Source organism: Choloepus didactylus, chromosome 3 (genome assembly GCF_015220235.1).
Source record: "Choloepus didactylus isolate mChoDid1 chromosome 3, mChoDid1.pri, whole genome shotgun sequence".
Lineage (NCBI taxonomy): Eukaryota > Metazoa > Chordata > Mammalia > Pilosa > Megalonychidae > Choloepus > Choloepus didactylus.
The window spans coordinates 58,377,726-58,403,061 of NC_051309.1; the positions used below are offsets into that span (position 1 = coordinate 58,377,726).

Below are 25,336 nucleotides of genomic sequence, written 5' to 3' on the forward strand. Positions count from 1 at the left end.
AAAATCTTTCTCTCCTTAACTTCTATTCCATGGTGTTCTTACCTCTATCCACCACCCTTTTCTTTAGGAGCATAGCTGCTGTCTTTCCCACTGCTGCCCTCCCTGCTCTGGGTCTCATCGTTTTCATGCCTGAACCTCTGCATTAGTCTTTTATTCTCCCTGTGGTTATTCTCTCCTTAATCTCTGCTGCACATCACCGTCAGGTGAGTTCCAGTTTTCACCGTTGATTCATTCACGTATCAAGCCATTATTGAGTACTTCTTGCATACAGCATTAAACTGTACAACAGGAAATCACCAGTAGTTTGTGATCCCTCCCCTGGAAGAAAATATATATTCCAGGCTAGAGAGATTCTTTGTCAAAATTGTGGAGGGTCTTGTAAACCACAGTAAGAAGTTTGGACTTTATTCTAAAGGCAGTGGAAAACTTTGAAGTGTCTCAAGCAAGTGAGTGACTCTTGGTGTCTCAAGAGTTGAGTTTAGAGAGAGCACTCTGGCAGTAGTAGTGGAGGTGATAGGGTCTGGAAAAGGGAAGTAGCAATGGGGTTGAGGAGAAATGAACAGTTTTTTTTTTTTATTAAATTCAGTTTTATTGAGATGCATTCACACACCATACAATCATCCATGGTATACAATCAACTGTCCACAGTATGATAACATAGTTATGTGCAAATGAACAGTTTTGAGAAATATTTAGGAAATAGAACCTTCAGAATGTAGGGGATAGGAATACTAATTAATATTAATTAATGACTCTAGCTGATTCTATGGAGCAAAGAAAAAGATTATATCCAAAATATTGGCAAAGTTAAAAAAAAACAAAAATCTGAGGCCTTTTATAGGGTAGGGATACACTCAATTAATTGGCAAATTCAGCTACTATGAGAAGTCAGGTTACTGAGGTACCTTTTTCTTGTTTCTTGACCAGGTCTTTAAGGCTGCTTTCTGCTCTCCTCACCCATTCCAGCAATGTTACTTAATTGCCTCCCAGCATGACTTTCTGCTTCAGCCCAAACATGCCTTGCCCAAATATGACTTAATAATTCCCATCCCCTATTGTTACCTCAACATGGAATGTGTCTCAACTCTGTCAGCCTGTGTCTTTCTATTTTTTACATTAAGCTTTTTCAGATCAATCCAGCAATGATTACTTTTTTCCTCACCCCCTACACAGTAATCATATCTATTTCACAGGGCAGTTGAGATGATTAAATGAACCGATACTTGTGAAGTTCTTAGCACAATGTCTGGCACCCAGAAAGTATCCCACAAACGGTAGTTATTAATATTTTTCAGTTGATATTTTATTTTCTAACAATCTGGTATAGGGCTTATCCCAAAGTGGAAGCACAATGTATAGGCTGGCATGTCTGACATTTGCAAAGTTAATTACATGATGGCAGAAACAGAACTATCTCTAAAAGATTTTCTTTTTTAAAAGTAATAATAAATTATGATAACAACAACAACAACCACCATAAACTCAGTTGGTTACTTGAGATCAAGAATTTTGAGTATTTTATGATACTCCCACCCCACCCCAATTAAGGTGTCCTGCAAGCCACTTGATAGCTTTGGGTTCAGTCTTCCAAACGAAGTGAAGTTGTTGAGCTGAATGATCTGTTTGGCCCCTTTGCAGTTCAGAATCCCTGGGTCCCAGCTGGAGCACTTGGAAAGACTGGTTTGGACACCAAATGTGGGTCATGCAGATCCTGCTTTTCAGCCTCTTTCATGCTGTCATCTGCTCTCCATCAGCAGCTGGACAGCATCTAGTGGGCAGAACTAGTCTTGTGTTCTTTTGTAAAATTATTTTTGTGATAGGTTCATTTGCGATTACCATGTTTTAAGACATAACTTAAAATAAAACATTCTTATTTCTTTCTTATGTTAACTGCCATAAGTAGTTTATCCATTCCCGATGCCTGAAAATTGTAAAATTCTGTAATAGCGACAGTTCTTAAAGGAAAGTAAATTCAGGATAGAAGCCATTTCTAACATGTTCATAAGCAGTGAATTTCTTACAATTTTGTTTTTCTGCTATTTAACAGAAAACTATTTTGGGGGAATCAAGATCCTATTCGCCCTGTTTCCCAGAGTGCTTTGAAGGCTCAGCTGACCAAAAGACTTGAGAACCTTGCTCAGCCCAAGAAAGTCTCTTACAAATATGTACCTAACAGGTTAGTGTTTGTATGTTAACAGGTTACTTAATCAGGAATCCTTAGGGAAAGTGGACACAGAGCCCAGCCTTTTTACCTAAAAGCCATGAGTTGTTCACATTTTGTTCATAAAATGTATTGAAGATTATGGATTCTATATCTGTTTCCAATCTGAAGGTATAGTAAAACTTTTCCAAAGCAAAATCTATTACTTTGCTATTGCAGACTCATATTTCATCTTATTATGTTTTGGCTTATTAGGATTTTGGCTTTTTAATAACGTGATATTTCTGTAGTTAAAAAAACAACTCTTCAAGGTACTCTCTCAGAAATTCTACAGAAGCCATTCTTCAAATTAGGATCTCCAATTTTAGGATCAAAGAAGTTTTAGAAGTTGAAGGTATTTCTGAGATCACCTATTCAGCCTCCCCCAGACATGAAGGAACAGAGAGGCCCCTCACTTTGGTAAAGTTCTCTAGCATCATCCTAATTGCCCAGCCTGAGAGCCTCTCTTTAGTCCTTCCCTCATTACCTTCTGTGGCAGGAGTGGCCACTTCCTTCTTCTCCAAGTTCTCTCTTGCCTTGCCTTCCTGATATGGCTATCCTGGCTCCTCTCCTACTTCCTGACCTTGCCCTCTCATCATCCTTCGTGGGTTCTTTGCTTTGCTTTTGTTTTCCAGTGACCTGTCATTGGCTCCTTTCTTTTCCTTCTCTAAATCCCACGGGTGAGTTTGTCCTCCCATGTATGGATTTTGCTTCCCTTCATGTGATGATGGTCCTCAAATCCTCACTTCAGCCCAGACCTTTCTCCTCAGCTCCAAATTTACTGGATTCCCTTGTGGGATGTACCATAGGCACCTTCAACTCCATAAGTCTGAAACATCTCTTTTTAAAATCTAATTCTGGTTGAATTGAATACTTCTTTCAAATATTTGCAGGATACAATATTGGGCATGTTTGTTTGCTTTTAAAAGTTTGTTAAGAATCTGAATCCAGCAATTTTTCAAATTCTTCAGTGGAAATTAGTTTTTCTGACCAAGAAAATCTCAGTTGTACATTGCTAATTTCTTCTTTGTAGAAAATAGATGAATGATCTTGGCATGTTTGGTGACATGTTACCATTAAATTTAATTCCGCAGATATATAGTGACTTCCTACCAGGTGTCAGGCATTGATGTTAGGTGTTGCAGGGGCAAAGCTTGTAAGATAAAATCACTGTCTTTAGGGAGTTTGTCATCTATTACAGGGACATACAAAGTAGAGTAAACTTACACCAAATGAGAAGTTCACTGCTACTCTGGACTTCAAAGGAGAGATCACATTTACACATTTACACGGGGCAGGGGCTTTCAAAGAGAAAAATAAAAGCTGAGCCTTCCCCATTCCTGGTCCTTCTTCCTGAATGCATCCATGGTTAACAATTTCTTATAATTTATTGCAGGAAAAATAAAATTATGCATATATTTGCATATATACACACTTTTTTTTTTAATTTTAGCAGTTATTCCTTCTGATATAGAGGCCTATATCAGGCCTATATTGTCACAGGTTTGTCTCTCTACCCCTCAAACCTGTGATCTCTGTTAGAAAAGGCCTGAGACTTATCCGGTCGTGATTCAGTCGATTTGGGCTTCATTCAAGTAACATCCCACTCAAATAGAAGTATAGGGACAGACAATAGTTTAAAAGTAAGGAGCACTCAAGACAAGAATTCAAATTCAACACATATTTACTAAAGGAGCACTTAAGGTTAAAGGAACAAGTTTACAATGGAAAAATAAATTGATACATTACCAAGCTTGTGGAATTCTGCTGCTTCCAGACACAGCTTGATACGAGATCAGAAGACCCCTCCTGTCTTAGTTACAGAGTATCTATAGAGCCTTTGATTTAAGGTAATTCAATTAAGTCATACTCTATTTTTATGTTTGAACCACGGATGGTGAACTACAGGTGGTTCACTATCGTGGGGAACCACGGGTGAGTCAAGATTAAAGGAGGGTATTCACAGCATTATCAGAGACTCAAACTTATCCTTGAATGTCTGCAAAATGAACCACGGGTGAGTCAAAAACAAAGGAGGGTATTCACAGCATTATCAGAGATTCAAACTTAACCTTGAATGTCTATAAAACTTTACGGAAAATATTTCTACTAATTAAACTATGCTTTCTTAAGAGCAATATAACACACCTTTTACTTATATAAGAACTAAAAATTAGAAGAGAAGTTACTATTACTTATATCTAACTTATTAATATAGTTTTCTTTTTCATTCTGTAATTAGTCTAGTCATTACATCAGATTATGTCCCTCACTTTCTCCTTTCCTGCTTGGACCTGCTAAGCTTCTCCCTTAGTACAATATTCTAATATAGGACTTGAAGGATATGAATCATCTGTCCGAGTTATTATGGTAAGGCCTTTCAACTTTTTATCATTTGGAAATTTTACTTGAGTATTTTTGGGTGAAAGTTCTGTTAAATAGGCCTGTATATCAGAAGGAATAACTGGTTCTTCACTATCAGAACAGAAGGCTTCAGGTGGTGTATGAGAGCGGCAAGGCTCCACAGTTATCCGATCCTTACATAGAGGGAAGGAGTCAGCATCTTCATTTTCAGATTCTTCAATAGAGATATTATCCTGCAACAGTCTGTTTGTATGTGTGTGTGATTTCTTTTTCATACAAGTACCTGATTTTAGCTCTTTAGAGCTGTGTGCCCCAAACATGAGCCATTCATATGCCACCTTCAAAAGTTGCAGTATTTGGGTACCATTAAATTATTTACTCACTGTTTCTACTTAAATTGCCATGTGCCTGGTATAACTCTTAAAATATAAAAAAAAATTCACTAAAGTACCACCTACAATCACGTTGAATACCATCAATAGTACATGTGCATCATACTTTGCTTCACGTTGTTGTAGCTTTACTTTATATGTATTGATTGCACTTAATTCTCTGCTATATAACAAGGAAACAGAAATCTTCTATAGACCTACAACTCAGAGAAAAACACTGATTTTGTTGTATTTCTTTGTATCTTTTTTCCTTGTATATGAGTGTATTTTTATATATAATCTACTTAAAAATTTGAAATACTGAATATATAACTTATATGTTGCTTTTTCATGCCATTACAAATTCTTTCTAAATATTTTTTGGAGCAGAGTAAATAGTTTATTGAGTAGGTTATTCTTTTATTGTTAGAGATATAAAATATTTCCATTTTTGATATCACAAAAATTGTGAAGATATTTGTACGTAAAAGTTTTCATAAATTTTAAATTATACTCCTGGGCTTCAGTTAATTACTGTATCTAAGGCAAGAATGTTGTTAGGGTTTTTTATGCACATTACTAATTTGCTTTCCTTTTCTGTTTGTTGAATGACTAAGCCCTCTGCTGAGTTGACTCTGAGGAAAGACTGCATGGGACGGGGAAAGGGGAAATGTAGTGGGTAAGGGAAGTTATTGGTAACAAGGAAAAGCTGCAGATACTGTTATTTATTTAAAGTTTTGTTTTCCAGATAATTAAGATGGCCATTTCTCTATCTCTTTCAATATAGAACTTTAAACCAAAAGTTAGAAAAGTTTTCCTGTTAGGGTCCAGATAGTAAATAATTTAGACTTTGTGGGCTACACAGTCTTTGTCGCAACTACTTAACTCTGCCGCAGCTATCCAACTCCACCATTGTAGCCCCAAAGCAGCCATGGACTCTGTAAACTGAGGCCATCTGTATTGCAATAAAACTTTAGAATATTTGAATCTATGTTCATGAAGGATATTGGTCTGTAGTTTTCTTAAATGTCTTTGGTTTTGGTATCTGGGTAATGCTGGCCTCATAGAATCAGTTGGAGATTGTGTAGAATTGGTATTATTTCTTCCTTAAATATTTGGTAGAATTCACCAGCGCATGGAGAATGTTTTGGTGAGAAGATTTTAAATTATAAATTAAATTTATTAAATAGGCATAGGGCTATTCAGATTATGTTTCTTTGTAAGCGAGCATTGGTAGTATCTTTTAAAGAATGAATCCATTTCATCTAAGTTTTTAAATTTATTGGCATGAAGTTGTTCATAATGTTCTCTTATTGACTTTTTAATATCTGTCAGATCTCTGATAATGATCCCTCTCTCATTCCTGATATTGGTAAATTGTGCCTTCTGTCTTTTTTCCTATGAGTCTGACTAGAGATTTATCAGTTTTATTAATATTTTCTAAAAACCAATTTTTTATTTCATCAATTTTTCTCTATTATTTTACTATTTACCATGTCATTGATTCATGCTCCAATTTTTATTATTCCTCTCTTCTACTTAATTTGGGTTTCATTTGCTCTTTTTCTAGTTTCTTAAGATGGAAACTGAGATAATTGATTTGAGACTTTTCTTCTTTTCTAATATTGTTTAATACTATGTGTTTCCTCTAAGTATTGCTTTAACTGCACCCCACCAATGTTATGTTGTATTTTAACTTTCATATAGTTAAAATACTTTCTAATATACTTTTTTTTAAACTTTTTTTTTAATCATCATTTTATTGAGATATATTCACATACCACGCAGTCATACAAAACAGATTGTACTTTCGATTGTTTACAGTACCATTACATAGTTGTACATTCATCACCTAAATCAATCCCTGACACCTTCATTAGCACACACACAAAAATAACAAGAATAATAATTAGAGTGAAAAAGAGCAATTGAAGTAAAAAAGAACACTGGGTACCTTTGTCTGTTTGTTTCCTTCCCCTACTTTTCTACACATCCATCCATAAACTAGACAAAGTGGAGTTTCGTCCTTATGGCTTTCCCAATCCCATTGTCACCCCTCATAAGCTACATTTTTATACAACTGTCTTCGAGATTCATGGGTTCTGGGTTGTAGTTTGATAGTTTCAGGTATCCACCACCAGCTACCCCAATTCTTTAGAACCTAAAAAGGGTTGTCTAAAGTGTGCGTAAGAGTGCCCACCAGAGTGATCTCTCGGCTCGTTTTGGAATCTCTCTGCCACTGAAGCTTATTTCATTTCCTTTCACATCCCCCTTTTGGTCAAGAAGATGTTCTCCGTCCCACGATGCCGGGTCTACATTCCTCCCCGGGAGTCATATTCCACGTTGCCAGGGAGATTCACTCCCCTGGGTGTCTGATCCCACGTAGGGGGGGAGGGCAGTGATTTCACCTTTCAAGTTGGCTTAGCCAGAGAGAGAGGGCCACATCCGAGCAACAAAGAGGCATTCAGGAGGAGACTCTTAGGCACAAATATAGGGAGGCCTAGCCTCTCCTTTGCAGCAACCGTCTTCCCAAGGGTAAAACTTATGGTAGAGGTCTCAACCCATCAAACCACCAGTCCCCTATGTCTGTTGTCATGTCAGCAACCATGTAGGTGGGGTAGGCAAATACCCCTGCATTCTCCACAGGCTCCTCAAGGGGGCACTACATCTTTTTTTTTTCCTTGTTTTTCTTTTTTTTTTTTTTTTTTAACTTTCCCTTCTTTTTTAAATCAACTGTATGAAAAAAAAAGTTAAAAAGAAAACAAACATAAAATAAAAGAACATTTCAAAGAGACCATAACAAGGGGGTAAGAAAAAGACAACTAACCTAAGATACCTGCTTAACTTCCAACATGTTCCTACTTTACCCCAAGAAAGTTACATAATATAGCACCATTTCTGTGAACTTGTTCCTACTATATCCATCAGAAATTAACAGACCATAGTCATTCCTGGGCATCCCCAGAACGTTAAATAGCTTATCTGTTCTTCTTGGATTATTGTTCCCCCTTCCTTAATTGCTCTCTACTGCTAGATCCCCTACATTCTACATTATAAACCATTTGTTTTACATTTTTCAGAGTTCACATTAGTGGTAGCATATAATATTTCTCTTTTTGTGCCTGGCTTATTTCACTCAGCATTATGTCTTCAAGGTTCATCCATGTTGTCATATGTTTCACCAGATCGTTCCTTCTTACTGCCGCGTAGTATTCCATCGTGTGTATATATCACATTTTATTTATCCACTCATCTGTTGAAGGACATTTGGGTTGTTTCCATCTCTTGGCAATTGTGAATAATGCTGCTATGAACATTGGCGTGCAGATATCTGTTCGTGTCACTGCTTTCCGATCTTCCGGGTATATACCGAGAAGTGCAATCGCTGGATAGAATGGTAGCTCTATATCTAGTTTTCTAAGGAACTGCCAGACTGACTTCCAGAGTGGCTGAACCATTATACAGTCCCACCAACAGTGAATAAGAGTTCCAATTTCTCCACATCCCCTCCAGCATCTGTAGTTTCCTGTTTGTTTAATGGCAGCCATTCTAACCGGTGTTAGATGGTATCTCATTGTGGTCTTAATTTGCATCTCTCTAATAGCTAGTGAAGCTGAACATTTTTTCATGTGTTTCTTGGCCATTTGTATTTCCTCTTCAAAGAACTGTCTTTTCATATCTTTTGCCCATTTTATAATTGGGCTGTCTGTACTATTGTCATTGAGTTGTAGGATTTCTTTGTATATGCAAGATATCAGTCTTTTGTCAGATACATGGTTTCCAAAAATTTTTTCCCATTGAGTTGGCTGCCTCTTTACCTTTTTGAGAAATTCCTTTGAGGTGCAGAAACTTCTAAGCTTGAGGAGTTCCCATTTATCTATTTTCTCTTTTGTTGCTTGTGCTTTGGGTGTAAAGTCTAGGAAGTGGCCGCCTAATACAAGGTCTTGAAGATGTTTTCCTACATTATCTTCTAGGAGTTTTATGGTACTTTCTTTTATATTGAGATCTTTGGTCCATTTTGAGTTAATTTTTGTGTAGGGGGTGAGGTAGGGGTCCTCTTTCATTCTTTTGGATATGGATATCCAACTCTCCCAGCCCCATTTGTTGAAAAGACCGTTATGGCTCAGTTCGGTGACTTTGGGGGCCTTATCAAAGATCAGTCGGCCATAGATCTGAGGGTCTATCTCCGAATTCTCAATTCGATTCCATTGATCTATATGTCTATCTTTGTGCCAGTACCATGCTGTTTTGGCAACTGTGGCTTTATAATAAGCTTCAAAGTCAGGGAGTGTAAGTCCTCCCACTTCGTTTTTCTTTTTTAGAGTGTCTTTAGCAATTCGAGGCATCTTCCCTTTCCAAATAAATTTGATAACTAGCTTTTCCAAGTATGCAAAGTAGGTTGTTGGAATTTTGATTGGGATTGCATTGAATCTGTAGATGAGTTTGGGTAGAATTGACATCTTAATGACATTTAGCCTTCCTATCCATGAACATGGAATATTTTTCCATCTTTTAAGGTCCCCTTCTATTTCTTTTAGTAGAGTTATGTAGTTTTCTTTGTATAGGTCTTTTACATCTTTGGTTAAGTTTATTCCTAGGTACTTGATTTTTTTAGTTGCTATTGAGAATGGTATCTTTTTCTTGAGTGTCTCTTCAGTTTGTTCATTTCTAGCATACAGAAACATTACTGACTTATGTGCATTAATCTTGTATCCCGCTACTTTGCTAAATTTGTTTATTAGCTCTAGTAGCTGTATAGTCGATTTCTCAGGGTTTTCCAGATATAAGATCATATCATCTGCAAACAATGACAGTTTTACTTCTTCTTTTCCAATTTGGATGCCTTTTATTTCTTTGTCTTGCCGGATTGCCCTGGCTAGCACTTCCAGCACAATGTTGAATAACAGTGGTGACAGCGGGCATCCTTGTCTTGTTCCTGATCTTAGAGGGAAGGCTTTCAGTCTCTCACCATTGAGTACTATGCTGGCTGTGGGTTTTTCATATATGCTCTTTATCATGTTGAGGAAGTTTCCTTCAATTCCTACCTTTTGAAGTGTTTTTATCAAAAAGGGATGTTGGATTTTGTCAAATGCTTTTTCAGCATCTATTGAGATGATCAATTGATTTTTCCCTTTCGAGTTTTTAATGTGTTGTAATACATTGATTGTTTTTCTGATGTTGAACCATCCTTGCATGCCTGGAATAAACCCCACTTGGTCATGGTGTATGATTTTTTAATGTGTCTTTGGATTCGATTTGCAAGTATTTTGTTGAGGATTTTTGCATCTATATTCATTAGGGAGATTGGCCGGTAGTTTTCCTTTTTTGTAGCATCTTTGCCTGGTTTTGGTATTAGATTGATGTTAGCTTCATAAAATGAGTTAGGTAGTGTTCCATTTTTTTCAATGTTTTGAAAGAGTTTGAGTAAGATTGGTGTCAGTTCTTTCTGGAAAGTTTGGTAGAATTCCCCTGTGAAGCCATCTGGCCCTGGGCATTTATTTGTGGGAAGATTTTTGATGACTGATTGGATCTCTTTGCTTGTGATGGGTTGATTGAGGTCTTCTATTTCTTCTCTGGTCAGTCTAGGTTGTTCATATGTTTCCAGGAAATTGTCCATTTCTTCTACATTATCCAGTTTGTTGCCATACAGTTGTTCATAATATCCTCTTATAATTTTTTTAATTTCTTCAGGATCTGCAGTTATGTCACCTTTTTCATTCATTATTTTGTTTATATGGGTCTTCTCTCTTTTTGATTTTGTCAGTCTAGCTAGGGGCTTGTCAATCTTGTTGATCTTCTCAAAGAACCAACTTTTGGTGATATTTATCCTCTCTATTGTTTTTTTGTTCTCTATGTCATTTATTTCTGCTTTAATCCTTGTTATTTCTTTCCTTGTACTTGGTTTAGGATTGGTTTGCTGTTCATTTTCTAGCTTCTTCAGTTGATCCATTAGTTCTTTGATTTTGGCTCTTTCTTCCTTTTTAATATATGCGTTTAGTGCTATAAATTTCCCCCTTAGCACTGCTTTTGCTGCATCCCATAGGTTTTGGTATGTTGTGTTCTCATTTTCATTCGTCTCTATATATTTAGCAATTTCTCTTGCTATTTCTTCTTTAACCCACTGATTGTTTAGGAGTGTGTTGTTTAACCTCCAGGTATTTGTGAATTTTCTAAGTCTCTGATGGTTATTGACTTCTAATTGTATTCCATTGTGGTCAGAGAATGTGCTTTGAATAATTTCAATCTTTTTAAATTTATTGAGGCTTGTTTATGTCCCAGCATATGATCTATTCTGGAGAAAGTTCCGTGAGCACTAGAAAAGTATGTGTATCCTGGTGATTTGGGATGTAATGTCCTGTATATGTCTGTTAAATCTAATTCATTTATCAGATTGTTTAGGTTTTCAATTTCCTTATTGGTCTTCTGTCTGGTTGATCTATCTATAGGAGAGAGTGATGTGTTGAAGTCTCCCACAATTATTGTGGAAACATCAATTGCTTCCTTTAGTTTTGCCAGTGTTTCTCTCATGTATTTTGTGGCACCTTGATTGGGTGCATAGACATTTACGATTGTTATTTCTTCTTGCTGAATTGCCCCTTTTATTAGTATGTAGTGGCCTTCTTTGTCTCTCAAAACATCCCTGCATTTGAAGTCTATTTTATCTGAGATTAATATTGCTACACCTGCTTTCTTTTGGCTGTAGCTTGCATGAAATATTTTTTTCCATCCTTTCACTTTCAGTTTCTTTGTGTCCCTGTGTCTAAGATGAGTCTCTTGTATGCAACATATTGATGGTTCATTTTTTTTGATCCATTCTGCGAATCTATATCTTTTAATTGGGGAGTTTAATCCATTTACATTCAACGTTAAAACCGTGAAGGCATTTCTTGAATCGGCCATCTTATCCTTTGGTTTATGTTTGCCATATTTTTCCCTCTCTCTATTAATATCCTTTATTGTACCCATACTGAATCTCTTTGGTACTGAACCTTTCTCCAAGTCTCTCTGTCCTGTCTTTGTTTCTCTGTCTGTAGGACTCCCTTTAGTATCTCCAGTAGGGCAGGTCTCTTGTTAGCAAATTCTCTCAGCATTTCTTTGTCTGTGAAAAATTTAAGCTCTCCCTCAAATTTGAAGGAGAGCTTTGCTGGATAAAGTATTCTTGGCTGGAAATTTTTCTCACTCAGAATTTTAAATATATCGTGCCACTGCCTTCTCGCCTCCATGGTGGCTGCTGAGTAGTCACTACTTAGTCTTATGCTGTTTCCTTTGTATGTGGTGAATTGCTTTTCTCTTGCTGCTTTCAGAACTTGCTCCTTCTCTTCTGTGTTTGACAGTGTGATCAGTATATGTCTTGGAGTGGGTTTATTTGGATTTATTCTATTTGGAGTTCGCTGAGCATTTATGATTTGTGTATTTATGTTGTTTTGAAGATTTGGGAAGTTTCCCCAACAATTTCTTTGAATACTCTTCCTAGACCTTTACCCTTTTCTTCCCCTTCTGGGACACCAATGAGTCTTATATTTGGACGTTTCATATTATCTATCATATCCCTGAGGTCCATTTCGATTTTTTCAATTTTTTTCCCCATTCTTTCTTTTATGCTTTCATTTTCCATTCTGTCATCTTCCAGGTCACTGATTCGCTGTTCAACTTCCTCTAGTCTTGTACTATGAGTGTCCAGAATCTTTTTAATTTGGTCAACAGTTTCTTTAATTTCCATAAGATCATCCATTTTTTTATTTAGTCTTGCAATGTCTTCTTTATGCTCTTCTAGAGTCTTCTTGATTTCCTTCATATCCCGTACTATGGTCTCATTGTTCATCTTTAGTTCTTTGAGTAGCTGCTCTAGGTGCTGTGTCTCTTCTGGTCTTTTGATTTGGGTGCTTGGGCTTGGGTTATCCATATCGTCTGGTTTTTTTCATATGCTTTATAATTTTCTGTTGTTTTTGGCCTCGTGGCATTTGCTGAACTTGATAGGGTTCTTTTAGGGTTTGTAGACCTATTGAAGTCCTTATCTCTAATTTATGAGATCTACAGCTTCGTGGAGTACACTTTCTCTAACTAACCAGCAGGTGGCGTCCACGAGCCACCTGTTCTCCACAAGCCAGTTCTCCCCTGCTTAGCCTTTTTGGTGAGTGGGGGAGTGAGTCTTGTGGGGCCCAATTGGTGTACCAAGCTTGCGTGTGTAGTTGGTGTTGCCTGCCCTGTATGTGGGGCGTGTTTCTGGGCAGTCGGGGAGGGGGCGTGGCCCTAACAATCAAATCTCCCTGATGATCCTAGAGTTTTAAAGCTACTGCAATAGTCTAATCCTTCAGTTCAGTCCTGCCACAGTTTGTCTCTGCCACTGACCCACAAGTCCTTGGTATTGGCGTATGGCTCCTGAGACTTGCAAGTGGGCCCCTCTTCCAGGCTGTGCACCTCGGGTCCTCTGTTGAGGGATGACTGTGCTATGTCACAGGTGAGTGCCGTCCCCCCAGGGCAGTTCTTGGCTGCTGGGCTGTGTAGGGAGGCTCCCAGTCTGCTCAAATGATGGCTGAATGGGGCTTTGTTAATTCACACTGCTCCACCTTCCCAGCTCTGGGACAATCAGCTGAGGTTGCAGGGAAGGCTAATGTCCACGCCCAGTTTTGTGGTGTGTGCCTGTTATTTGAAGCACTTCCGTCACACTGGGTTGTCTGGGGCAGCTCTGGGCTATGGGGCTGGCGATGGGCAGGAGTGTTTCCTGTCCACCAGGATGGTGGCTATGAGCGGACACCCCCCTTTTCTTGTGAAGTTGTGTTGTTTAGTGAATTTTCTCAGCCACTGGATTATTGCCTTTTGTCTCAGAGCTCTCTTAGTTCTGCTCTTGACTTGACGTGCCCAAATTGCAATTCTTTGAAGCTTTCTGTATTGGGCTTCTTAGAGTAATTGTTTTAGAAAAAGAAAAAAGGATTAAAAAAAAAAAAAAAAAAAAAAAGGAAAAAAGGTCCCTCCTCAGAGATCTAATGGGTTATTGAAATGTTAATAGACAAAGCAACCAGGGCCGTTAAGGAAAGGTCCACAGGGCAGAGAGATCAGCTTTTCTTCGGGATTTGCATATGCGCCTGAAGGCCTGAGCTCCGCCCTTCCCCTTTCTGTGTTCACCAGAACTCCAAAAATCCTCCGCTTTTATTTTGGAGTTTTTCGTGTTGTTTTTTTTTCTATGCCTGTCTCCTCTCTGCTGGGCTGGCAGCTCTCAGATTCTCTGGTGTCTGGTCTCAGTCTATCTATGGTTGTAGTATGGATCAGTAGAATGAGTTTCCGAGAAGGGCTACCACTGCAGTTCTCCCTTCTCCTTCCCGGAGCTGGCAGCCCCTCCTCCCATGGGACTGAGCCTGGCAGGGAGGGGCGCGGGTCCCCTGGCTGCAAAAACTTACAGATTTCGCTGATCTCAGCAGGTCGACATTTTCATGAGTGTTGTATGAAGTATGCCCGAAGACAGATTGCTCTGTGGTGTCCAGTCCACGCAGTTCCTGGCTTTTTACCTACTTTCCTGGAGGAGTAACTAAAACTTACAGCTCACCAGTCTGCCAACTTGCCCCGCCTCGCCCTAATATACTTTTTGATATCTTCTTTGACCCATGAACTATTTAGTGTATTATTTAGTTTCCAAATACATGGGGCATTTTCCAAATATCTTGTTATTGATTTCTAATTAAATACCATTGTGATTGGAGAATATACTTTGCACTATTTCAGTCCTTTTAAATTTATTGAGACTTATTTTATATCCCAGAATGTAGTCTATCTTGGTAAGTGTTCCAGATGTTCTTGAAAAGAATGTTTATTCTGCTGTTGTTGGGTGGAGTGTTCTGTAAACGTCGATTGGGTCAAGTTGACGTTCACATATTCCAAACCCTTACTGATTTTGTCTTCTTATTTGTTACATCAATTTTTGAGAGAGGGTTATTGAAATCTCTGCCCATAATTGTGAATTATCTAGTTCTCCTTATAGTTATATTAGTTTTTACTTTATGTACCTGGAAGCTCTGCTGTTAGATGCATAAAAATTCAGGATTGTTATGTCCTCTTGATAAATTGATCTGTTATCATTATAAAATGACCCTTTTTATTCTTAACTCAATTTTATTGAGAGATATTTACATACCATACAGTTATCCAAAGTGTACAATCAATTGTTCACAGAACCATTATATAGTTGTACATGCATCACAATTAATTTTTGAACATTTTCATTACCACACACACAATAAAAGAATAAGAATAAAAATTAGTAAAAAAGAAGACCCAAAACATCCCATCCCCACATCCATCCCTCTTTATTCTTGGTAATACTTTTTACTCTGTAATTTAATAGTAATAAAAACTACTCCAGCCTTCTTTTCATTGGTGCTAGTATGACATATCTTTTTTTCATCCTTTTTTATAATCCAATATTTATCTTTATACTAAAAGTGCATTTGTTACACACAATATATGGTCTTGCTTTTTTTTTTTTTCCATTTTTATTGAGATTGTTCAGATACCATACAATTATCCAAAGATCCAAAGTGTACAATCACTTGCCCCTGGTACCCTCATACAGCTGTGCATCCATCACACTTAATTTTTGTTCAATTTTTAGAAACTTTTCATTACTCCAGACAAGAAATAAAGTGAAAGATGAAAAAAGAAAAAAAGAAAAGGAAACTCTAAACCTCCCCTATCCCTAACCAACCCCCCTCAATTGTTGACTCCTAGTATTGATATAGTACGTTTGTTACTGTTTATGAAAAAATGTTGAAATACTACTAACTGTAGTATATAGTTTGTAATAGGTATATAGTTCTTCCCTATATGCCCCTCTATTATTAACTTCTAATTGTATTGTCATACATTTGTTCTGGTTCATGAAGTGATTTCTAGTATTTGTACAGTTGATCATGGACATTGCCCACCATAGGATTCAGTTTTATACATTTCCATCTTTTGACCTCCAACTTTCCTTCTGGTGACATATATGACTCTGAGCTTCCCCTTTCCACCTCATTCACACACCATTCAGCGCTGTTAGTTATTCTCACATCTTGCTACCAACACCCCTGTTCATTTCCAAACATTTAAGTTCATCCTAATTGAACATTCTGCTCATACTAAGCAAGAGCATCTACATTTCTTCCACAAGGCAGGAGGGAGAGTCAAAGAAGGTAGAGAGGCAAAAGAAAGAGGAAACAAAAAAAAATGACAGCTAGGAAGCAGCAAAAGGAAAAATAACCTTAAATCAAAGCAGAATAAAGAATCAGACAATACCACCAATGTCAAGTGTCTAACATGCCTCCCCTATCCCCCCCTCTTATCTGCATTCACCTTGGTATATCACCTTTGTTACAGTAAAGGAAGCATAATACAATGATTCTATTAGTTACAGTCTCTAGTTTATGCTGATTGCATCCCTCCCCCAATGCCTCCCCATTTTTAACATCTTGCAAGGTTGACATTTGCTTGTTCTCCCTCGTAAAAGAACGTATTTGTACATTTTATCACAATTGTTGAATACTCTAGATTTCACCAAGTTACACAGTCCCAGTTGTTATCTGTCCTCCTTTCTTGCGGTGTCTCACATGCTCCCCATCTTTCTCTCCCAACTGTATTCATAGTTACCTTTGTTCAGTGTACTTACATTGTTGTGCTACCATCTCCCAAAATTGTGTTCCAAACCACACACTCCTGTCTTCTATCACCCTGTAGTGCTCCCTTTAGTATTTCCTGTAGGGTGGGTGTCTTGTTCACAAAGTCTCTCATTGTCTGTTTGTCAGAAAATATTTTGAGCTCTCCCTCATATTTGAAGGACAGCTTTGCTGGATACAGGATTCTTGGTTGGCGGTTTTTCTCTTTCAGTATCTTAAATATCTCACACCACTTCCTTCTTGCCTCCACGGTTTCTGCTGAGAGATCCGCACATAGTCTTATTAAGCTTCCTTTGTATGTAATGGATTGCTTTTCTCTTGCTGCTTTCAGGATTCTCTCTTTGTCTCTGACATTTGATAATCTGATTATTAAGTGTCTTGGCATAGGCCTCTTCATATCTCTTCTGTTTGGAGTACGCTGCGCTTCTTGGATCTGTAATTTTATGTCTTTCATAAGAGATGGGAAATTTTCATTAATTATTTCCTCTATTAATGCTTCTGCCCCCTTTCCCTTCTCTTCTCCTTCTGGGACACCAATGATACGTACATTATTAAACTTTGTTTCATCCTTGAGTTCCCAGAGACGTTGCTCATATTTTTTTATTCTTTTCTCCATCTGCTCCTTTGAGTGTAGGCTTTCAGGTGTTTTGTTCTCCAGTTCCTGAGTGTTTTCTTCTGCCTCTTGAGATCTGCTGTTGTATGTTTCCATTGTGTCTTTCATCTCTTGTGTTGTGCTTTTCATTTCCATAGATTCTACTAGTAGGTTTTTTGAACTTTTGATTTCTGCTGTATACATGTCCAGTTCTTCCTTTATAGCCTCTATCTCTTTTGCAATATCTTCTCTAAACTTTTTGAATTGATTTAGCATTAGTTGTTTAAATTCCTGTATCTCAGTTGAAGTGTACGTTTGTTCCTTTGACTGGGCCATAACTTTGTTTTTCTTAGTGTAGGTTGTAATTTTCTGTTGTCTAGGCATGGTTTCCTTGGTTATCCAAGTCAGGTTTTCTCAGACCAGAACAGGCTCAGGTCCCAGAGGGAAGAAATATTCAGTATCTGGTTTCCCTGCGGGTGTGTCTTAGAAAATTGCTCCACCCTTTGATGCCTCGGGTCACTGTGCTTTTCTGCCCAGCAGTTGACGCCTGTTAGCCTATAATTCTTGACTGGTGTGAGGAGGTATGGCCGTGTTCCCCCAGGCTCTGGGGTCTGGTTCTGAATGGAAAGGGTCCACCCCTTTCCTCCTAGAGAAGACAGACCCCTCGGGTGGAGGTCATTAGCATTTCAATGGTCTCGCTCTCTGCTTGTGGTGTCTCCACCCTTCCCAGAGCCACAGCCCTGGAAACTGAAAATGACTGGGGCTTTCTCCACTGAGAGATTTTATGCTGTGTTCTGGGGCATTCCTCCCAATTCAGGCTGGTGTATGATGAATGGATGGTCTCGTTTGTCCCCCCACAGTTATTCTGGATTATTTACTAGTTGTTTCTGGTTTTTTGTAGTTGTTCCAGGGGGACTACTTAGCTTCCACTCCTCTCTATGCCGCCATCTTGCCCGACTCCGACTTCCTACTCTTTTAAGAGCCAGAGGATCTAATCACCTTTGAGGTATTGGCTGTCAGACTGGGTTTCTTGTGTGAAGTCATCATTTACAGTTCAGCCTTTGCATGTGCCAGTTGCAGGGTCAGAAAAAAAGATCTTGGCATCTCTCTGTGTAGAGGGAATCAATTGGCCCAGATTTGGGTCCCGCCGCTCGCTCTCTTTCCTGGGGTGGGGGTGGGGTGGGCAGCTGAGCTTCTGCTCACCATGGTCTTGCTTTTTTATCCAGTCAGATAATCTCTGTCTTTTAATTGGGCTGTTAAGTCCATTTACATTTCATGTGATTATTGATATGTTTGGTTCTAAATCTACTATCTTGTTATTCGGTTTCCATTTATCCCATCTGCTCTTTGTTCCTTTTTCTCTTTTTTTCTGCCTTTTTTTGGATAAAGTGATTTTTTTTTATGAGTCTATTTTATCTCCTTTGTTGGCTTATTTAGGATAACTTTATGTTTTTATTTTATAATGGTTACTTTTGGGCTTACAATATACATCTTTAACTTATCAGAGTCTTCCTTCTAGTAGTAGTATGCCAGTTCATATTTAGTGTAAGAATCTCACAACAGCATACTTCCATTCTCCTACTCCTGGCCTTTGTGCCATTGTCATCATGCATTTTACTTCTATGTTATAAACCCCACAGTACATTGTTATTACTTTTGCTTAAACAATCAATGATTTTAAAGAGGTTTTTAAAAATAAGAAAAAGTTGTTTATATTTTCCTACATTTTTACCATTTATGGTGTCTTCATTACTTTATGTAGATCCAGATTTCCATCTGATGTCATTTTCCTTCTGCTGGGAGGACTTTCTTTAATATTTTGTATAGTTTAGGCCTGCTGCTGATGAATTCTTTCAACTTCTGAATGTATGAATAATTCTTCATTTCACTTTCATTTTTGACACTTTAAAGACATTGTTTCACTGTCTCTGGCTTGCATTGTTTCTGATGAAAAATTGACTGTCTTCTTTGTTTCTCTGTGTATGACGTCTTGAATCTCTGGCTGCTTTAAAGATTTTCTCTGTCTCTGGTTTTAAGCAATTTTATTCTGATGTGTTTTGGTGTAGTTTTCTTTATGGTTCTTGTTTTTGGGGTTTGTTGAAGTTCTTGGTTCTCTAGGTTTATGATTTTTATTTAATTTGAAAAAAATTTGCCATTATTTCTCCCAATATATTTTCTTCCCTTTCTTCTTCTATGTGGGCTCCAATTATACATGCATTAGGTTTCTTGAAGTGGTCTCACAGCTCACTGAATATTTTTCTGTTATTTTTTTCTTCTTTTTATCTCTGTGCTTTATTTTGGATAGTTTCTGTTGCTATATCTTCATGTTCACTAATCTTAAGTCAGCATGTCCAATATACTATTAATGCCATCCGGTATATTTTTTCATCTGACATGTAGTTTTCATCCCTAGAAGTACTATTTGGGTTTTATTGTAACTTCTTTTGTCTCAACTTGGTGTGCTCAATCCTTTCTCTATCTTCTTGAATGTATGAAATGTGGTTATAATAATTGTTTTGATGTCCTTGCCCACTAATTTTATGACATGTAATTTCTGGGTTTGTTTGTAGTGATTGCTTTTTCTCATTATAGGTCATAATTTACTGCTTATTTGCATACATGGTAAACACACAGAGACACACACACACATACACACCCCTGGTAATTGTTGATTTGGTACCAGACATTGTGATTTTTACCTTATTAGCTCCCAGACTTTTTGTATTCCTATAGATATTATTGAGCTTCATTCTTGGACATTGTTTTATGACTTGGAAACAGTTTGATCCTTTTGAGGCTTGCTTAAAAAAAAAAAAAGCTTTATTGAGTTTTAATTCATTTAATTAAATTAATTAATTAATTCACAAAATTTACCATAAAATTCATCCTTCATAATATCTTCACAGATTTTTGCAAATATCACCACAGTCTCATTTTAGAACATTTTTGCCCCCCTTAAAGAGGCCCTGACCCTATTAGCAGTCAGTTCCCATACTCATTCTAGACTTCCCCCCAGCCCTAAGAAACCATTAATCTACTTCCTGTCACTATAAATTTGCTTATTCCACATAAATGGAATCAAATAATATATGGTCTTTTGTAACTGACTTCTTTCACTTAGCATACATGTTTTTAAGGGCTATCTATGTTGTAGCATATATCAGCACTTCATTTATTTTTATTGCCAAAAAATATTCAATTGCATGTATATACCACATTTTATTTTTCCATTTATCAGTTAATGAACATTTGAGTTGTTTACACCTTTTGGCTATTATGCTGCTATGAACATTCATGTATAAATTTTTGCATGGATGTTTGTTTCAGTTTCTCTTGGGTATAAACATAGGAGTGAAATTGCTGGGTTATATGGTAGCCCTGTGTTTAACTTTTTGAGGAACTGAAAATAGTTTGGCAGTTCCAAACTAAAATGGCTACATCATTTTACAATCCCATCAGCAGTGTATGAGTATTATAATTTTTCCACATCCTCTCCAGCACTTGTTATTGTCGGTCTTTTTTATTAGAGCCATCCTAGTGAGTGTGAAGTAATATCTTCTGTTTTTTCTTTGCATTTCCTTAAAGACTTAAGATGTTGAACATCTTTTCATGTGCCTATAGGCCATTTGTGTAACTTTGTTGAAGAAATTCAATTCAAATCATGTGCCTATTTTTGTGGCTTGCTTTTAAACTTTGTTTAATGGGACCAGTACTATTTTTAGTCTAGGGCTAAAACCAGTCCCTATTATTCTGTCTTGTCAGGAAACAGAAGTCTCTTCCAAGTATTTTAATTCATCAAAGTAATTTAGCTTTTGAAAAGTATTAATTATATTCCATGATATGGGGAAATGCTTGTGCTACAATACTAAGTGAAAAAGTTGAATATAAAATTCAATATATGATATGACCCTATTTTTCTTTAAAAATTTTTATTCCTCAAACACACAAGGCTCTTTCTCATATAAAGTTCTTTTTCATATTTTTCTATCTGCCAAGAATGCTTTTTCCCAATTTTAAATGACTGGGTCATTCTGGTCCTTTAGTGCTCAAGTTAAATGTCACCTCCTCAAAGAGACCTCCCCTGACTATTCTTTCCAGCATAACTTCCCACCTCTTTACCATACTACCCTGGGATTTTCTATCTCTGCTGTATTATCTGATGCCTTTATAGCACTTACCGCAACTATTAACTTTTGTTTTTCTACCCTAGACTTGTAGAATTAGGTCCAAGAAAGCAGTGACTGCATTTGTCTTATTTTCCACTATCTCTCTAGTGCCTAACCCAGTGCATAGTGCACATTGAGTATTTTTTTTAGTGTATGATTACGGTAAAAAGATTTACATTATTCCAAAGAATTGCCAGTTGTTATCTCTGAATGGTGGGCTTACATATGCTTTTAGTTTTTGCTCTTAAACATTTTTTATTTTATGAATTTTCTGTAATAAATATTTTCCTCTTTTTGCAATGAGATAAATGTTGTGTACTCTATATTACAATAATATTTGAGGACCTACTACATGGGTGGAATTATGAGACTTGAGTGCAGTGGATGACTACAAGCAGGAAATAGGCATATAAAGGCAATATTCTACTAGTGTTGTACATTTATTAATAAGCAATATCAATAAAGAGAAAAGATATGCACATTTGAAATTTAAAATTAATATATAAGTTGATTAAGAATAAAATCTTATTTGAATAGTGCTTTGTAAATTATAAAATGATTTATTCTTTTCTCATTTAACTCTCACAACCATCATAAAATGTAAGTATTATTTTCCCCATTTCCTAGAACACCCATGTACTTTTAAGTGTTGACAGCATAAGGCTATATAATAAAGCTATTGTAGTCAGTATACACTTCCATGGCATTTGAAGTTTGCCATTCCCACCTGAGAGAATGTTGAGTAATTCAGTTTTGTCTCTGGTATCCTCCCATCCTCCTTTTTGTATATCTCACCCACTGTCTAGGCCTCTCCCCTTTGCTCTACTGATCTCCAAGTGCATCTTCTCTTTGTGCTGCCCATTGGCTGCCTAATTACCCATCTTTCCACCCAGTGTAGCCCCCTTTACCTCTCCCGAGGTGCCCCATTGCTCAAAATCACCTCTTCCTTCTACATTTCCAATTCCCCAACCAAACAGCCATTTCCTGCGAAAGGCTGATCCCAGGTAAGTGCTGGAGGTTTCCTACCCATGTGAACTTGACTGTACGTGAGTTTGTGTGGTGGGAGTGGGAGATCTGTTCAGTCTGGCAGTGGAGCTAGAGCTGGGCAGTCTCAGATCCCCTGAAATCAGATGTGTGGTGGTGTGGACAGGCCTCAAGTCTGGGAGATTACAAGCAAGGAAGATAGAGGCTTAAATGCAGTCAGAGGCTTACGGCAGCAACCAACAGAGGCTTGGACAGATAGAAACAAATCCACAACTAAAACCTCCTAAAGGAGAAATCCTTGGGAAAGTAATGGATGCAAAGCAGGCTGCAATCTGAGATAACACTAGATCTGAAGTAGTCGATATCATTTCCTTTTCCATGGATGATATAGTATATTTTGATTAAGGAAAGATTGAGGGGTTAAGGGAAGAAGGATGTTATTATTTATCCTAAATAAATCTTAGTTAACAAACCCCATTAATGATCAAATAATCTGTGCACCACAATCAAGTAGAATTTAGCCCTAAATCAAGAGTGCTTTAATACAAGGAAAAATATAAATGTAACTCATCCTATTAACTAAAAATATAGTAAAATTTTTTAAAATTGTTTATATAGATGCCATAAAAATATTTGATTTTAAAAGCAGCAAATTTTCTCTATTCATCAGTATATATTTTAAGTCTATTTAGAAGAAGTAATTTATTACAGAAAATGTACTTGTTTTGCAATAGGATACTAGAAGCTATGTGAAAATTTGGTGACTGTAACCACACCTAAAGCAATTAATTTTTCCCCATGGGGAAAATATCTCAGCAGTAAAGAGATAATCTGTCATACCTGCTCTCTAAGCCTGAGAATGAAAGTTGGAAAATACTATGATAATAGTAATTCATGCTTCTTTCACTCCTTTTCTCTTTTACAACTTGCAGGTCTCAATATTACTACAGCTGTGGTAGAGAGTCTGTAATCTGGGAGATTCCTCCTCCTGCACTGTTTATCCTACCCTCCAAAAGGATCCAGAAGCTGGCACAGCCCAAAAGAAGCAAGCAAGAGCATCTAAGCAACAGGTTGAGAATCTTGAGAATCTCCATAAATCCTAAAGTAATATGGTTAAAGGTCACAATATTGTTCTTTTTTCAGTGTGTGTAATTTCATGAGCTAAAAGTCCACTTATGTTTCAAAGCAGCAGGTAAAATATCAAGTATCTGCAGCAATTGTAGGGAATCAGAAGATCATCATCAACAATTACATTTGACTCAGTCTATGATGGAACTAAAATTCACACTCAACATCACCACTGTCAGCCAATTAAAAGGAAATATGCAAATGAAATATCACAAGATTTTGCAGTTTGTAGTCCTTGTTCTCTTATGCCTCTGTGACTTTGCAGAGACTCTTCCTTCTGCTTTGAATGCTGAATTCCAACTTGTCTTTAAAAGACAGCCTGGGTGATACCTTCCACACTTCACCAGCACTTGGTATCTCTTCTGTTGTTTTAATTTTAGCCATAGGTGTAGCGGGATCTGATCATGGTTTTATTTTGCATTTTCCTACTAGTTAATGATGTTGAACAGCTTTTTATGTGTTTATTTTCCATCTATAAATCCTCTATTAGGAAGTGTCTGTTAAATTATTTTGCCCTTTTTTACTTGTTTTCTTATTTTTGCTTTTTGAGAGTTTTCTATATATTCTGGATATGAATCCTCTGTCAAATAGGTGATTTGCAAATATTTTTTTCCCAGTCTACAGCTTTGTTATCATTCTCTTCAGAGTATATTTCACGGAGTAAAAGCTTTTAATTTTGATAAAGTCCAATTTATCATGTTTTTCCTTTACAGTTCATGTTTTTGGTAATCCCCAGTCATGAGACATTTCTGATGTTTTCTTCTAAAAGTTTTAAGTTAGTTTTTGTCTAAAGTGTAAGGTTTAGGTCAAGGCTTTTTGTTTTCTTGTTTTTTGTTTTAGTTTTTTTGCATATGGAGGCCCAATTTTTCTATCTCCATTTGTTGAAAAACTATACTTTCTCCATTGAATTGCCATTTTTTGAAAACTGTTTGACCATATTTGTGTGGGTCTGTTTGTGGACTCTACTCTGTTACATTTGATCTACATATCTATACCTTCAGAAACATGATACTGTCTTGATTAATACAGCTTTATTTTAAATATGTTTGAGGAGCTAAAGGAAACCATATCTAAAGAACTAAAGAAAAGTTTTAGAATGATGTCATAACAAATAGAGAATACCAATAAAGATACAGAAATTATACAAATGAGCCAAATGGAAATTCTGGAGTTTCAAAATACAAGAACTGAAATAAAAAAGTCACTGGATAGTCTCAACAGCAGATTTGAGCAGGCAGAAGAAAGAATCTTTGAACTTGAATATAGATCAATTGAAATTATCCAGTCTGAGGAACACAAAGAAAAAATAGTGAAGAAAAATGACCAGAACCTCAGAGACCTGTAGGACACCACTGAGAGTACCAGCATATGCATAATGGAAATCTCAGAAGGAGAGGGGAGATCAAAATGGGCTACTTGAATTAATAATGGCTGAAAGCTTCCCAAATTTGGGTGAAAACAATAATCTACACATTGAAGAAGCTTGACAAACTTAAATTAGGATAAGCTTATTGTGATCCACACTTTGACAAAGATAAACACAGAATCTTGAAAGCAGCAAGAAAGAAGCGGCTCATCACATACAAGAGATTTGGAATAAAATTAATAGATGATTTCTTATCAGTAATCACAGAGGTCAAAAGGCAATGGAAAACCATGACATACAAATCACCAAAAGACAAAGACTAACAACCCAAACTTCCCTTCAAAAATGAACTAACCTTCAAAAGTGAAGGATAAATTAAGACATCCTCTGATAAACAGAAACTCAGAGAATTTGTCACAAGCAGACTTGCCCTACATGAAGTACTACAGGGAATCAATCCTTCTGACTGAAATTAAAGGACATCATATAAAAACTTAATTCCACATGAATAAATAAATGG

At 37.0% G+C, this 25,336-nt stretch overlaps 1 protein-coding gene across 1 annotated transcript in view; it reads left to right on the plus strand.

Moving 5' to 3' along the window:
- THEGL (theg spermatid protein like) overlaps nucleotides 1-25,336 on the plus strand; it is a 113,128-nt gene that overhangs the window by 58,446 nt on the left and 29,346 nt on the right. Inside the window, exons 5-6 of the mRNA XM_037831426.1 lie at nucleotides 2,048-2,176; nucleotides 23,255-23,392. Of these exons, the coding sequence (XP_037687354.1) occupies nucleotides 2,048-2,176; nucleotides 23,255-23,392 (267 nt within the window). The remainder of the gene's footprint in view (nucleotides 1-2,047; nucleotides 2,177-23,254; nucleotides 23,393-25,336) is intronic.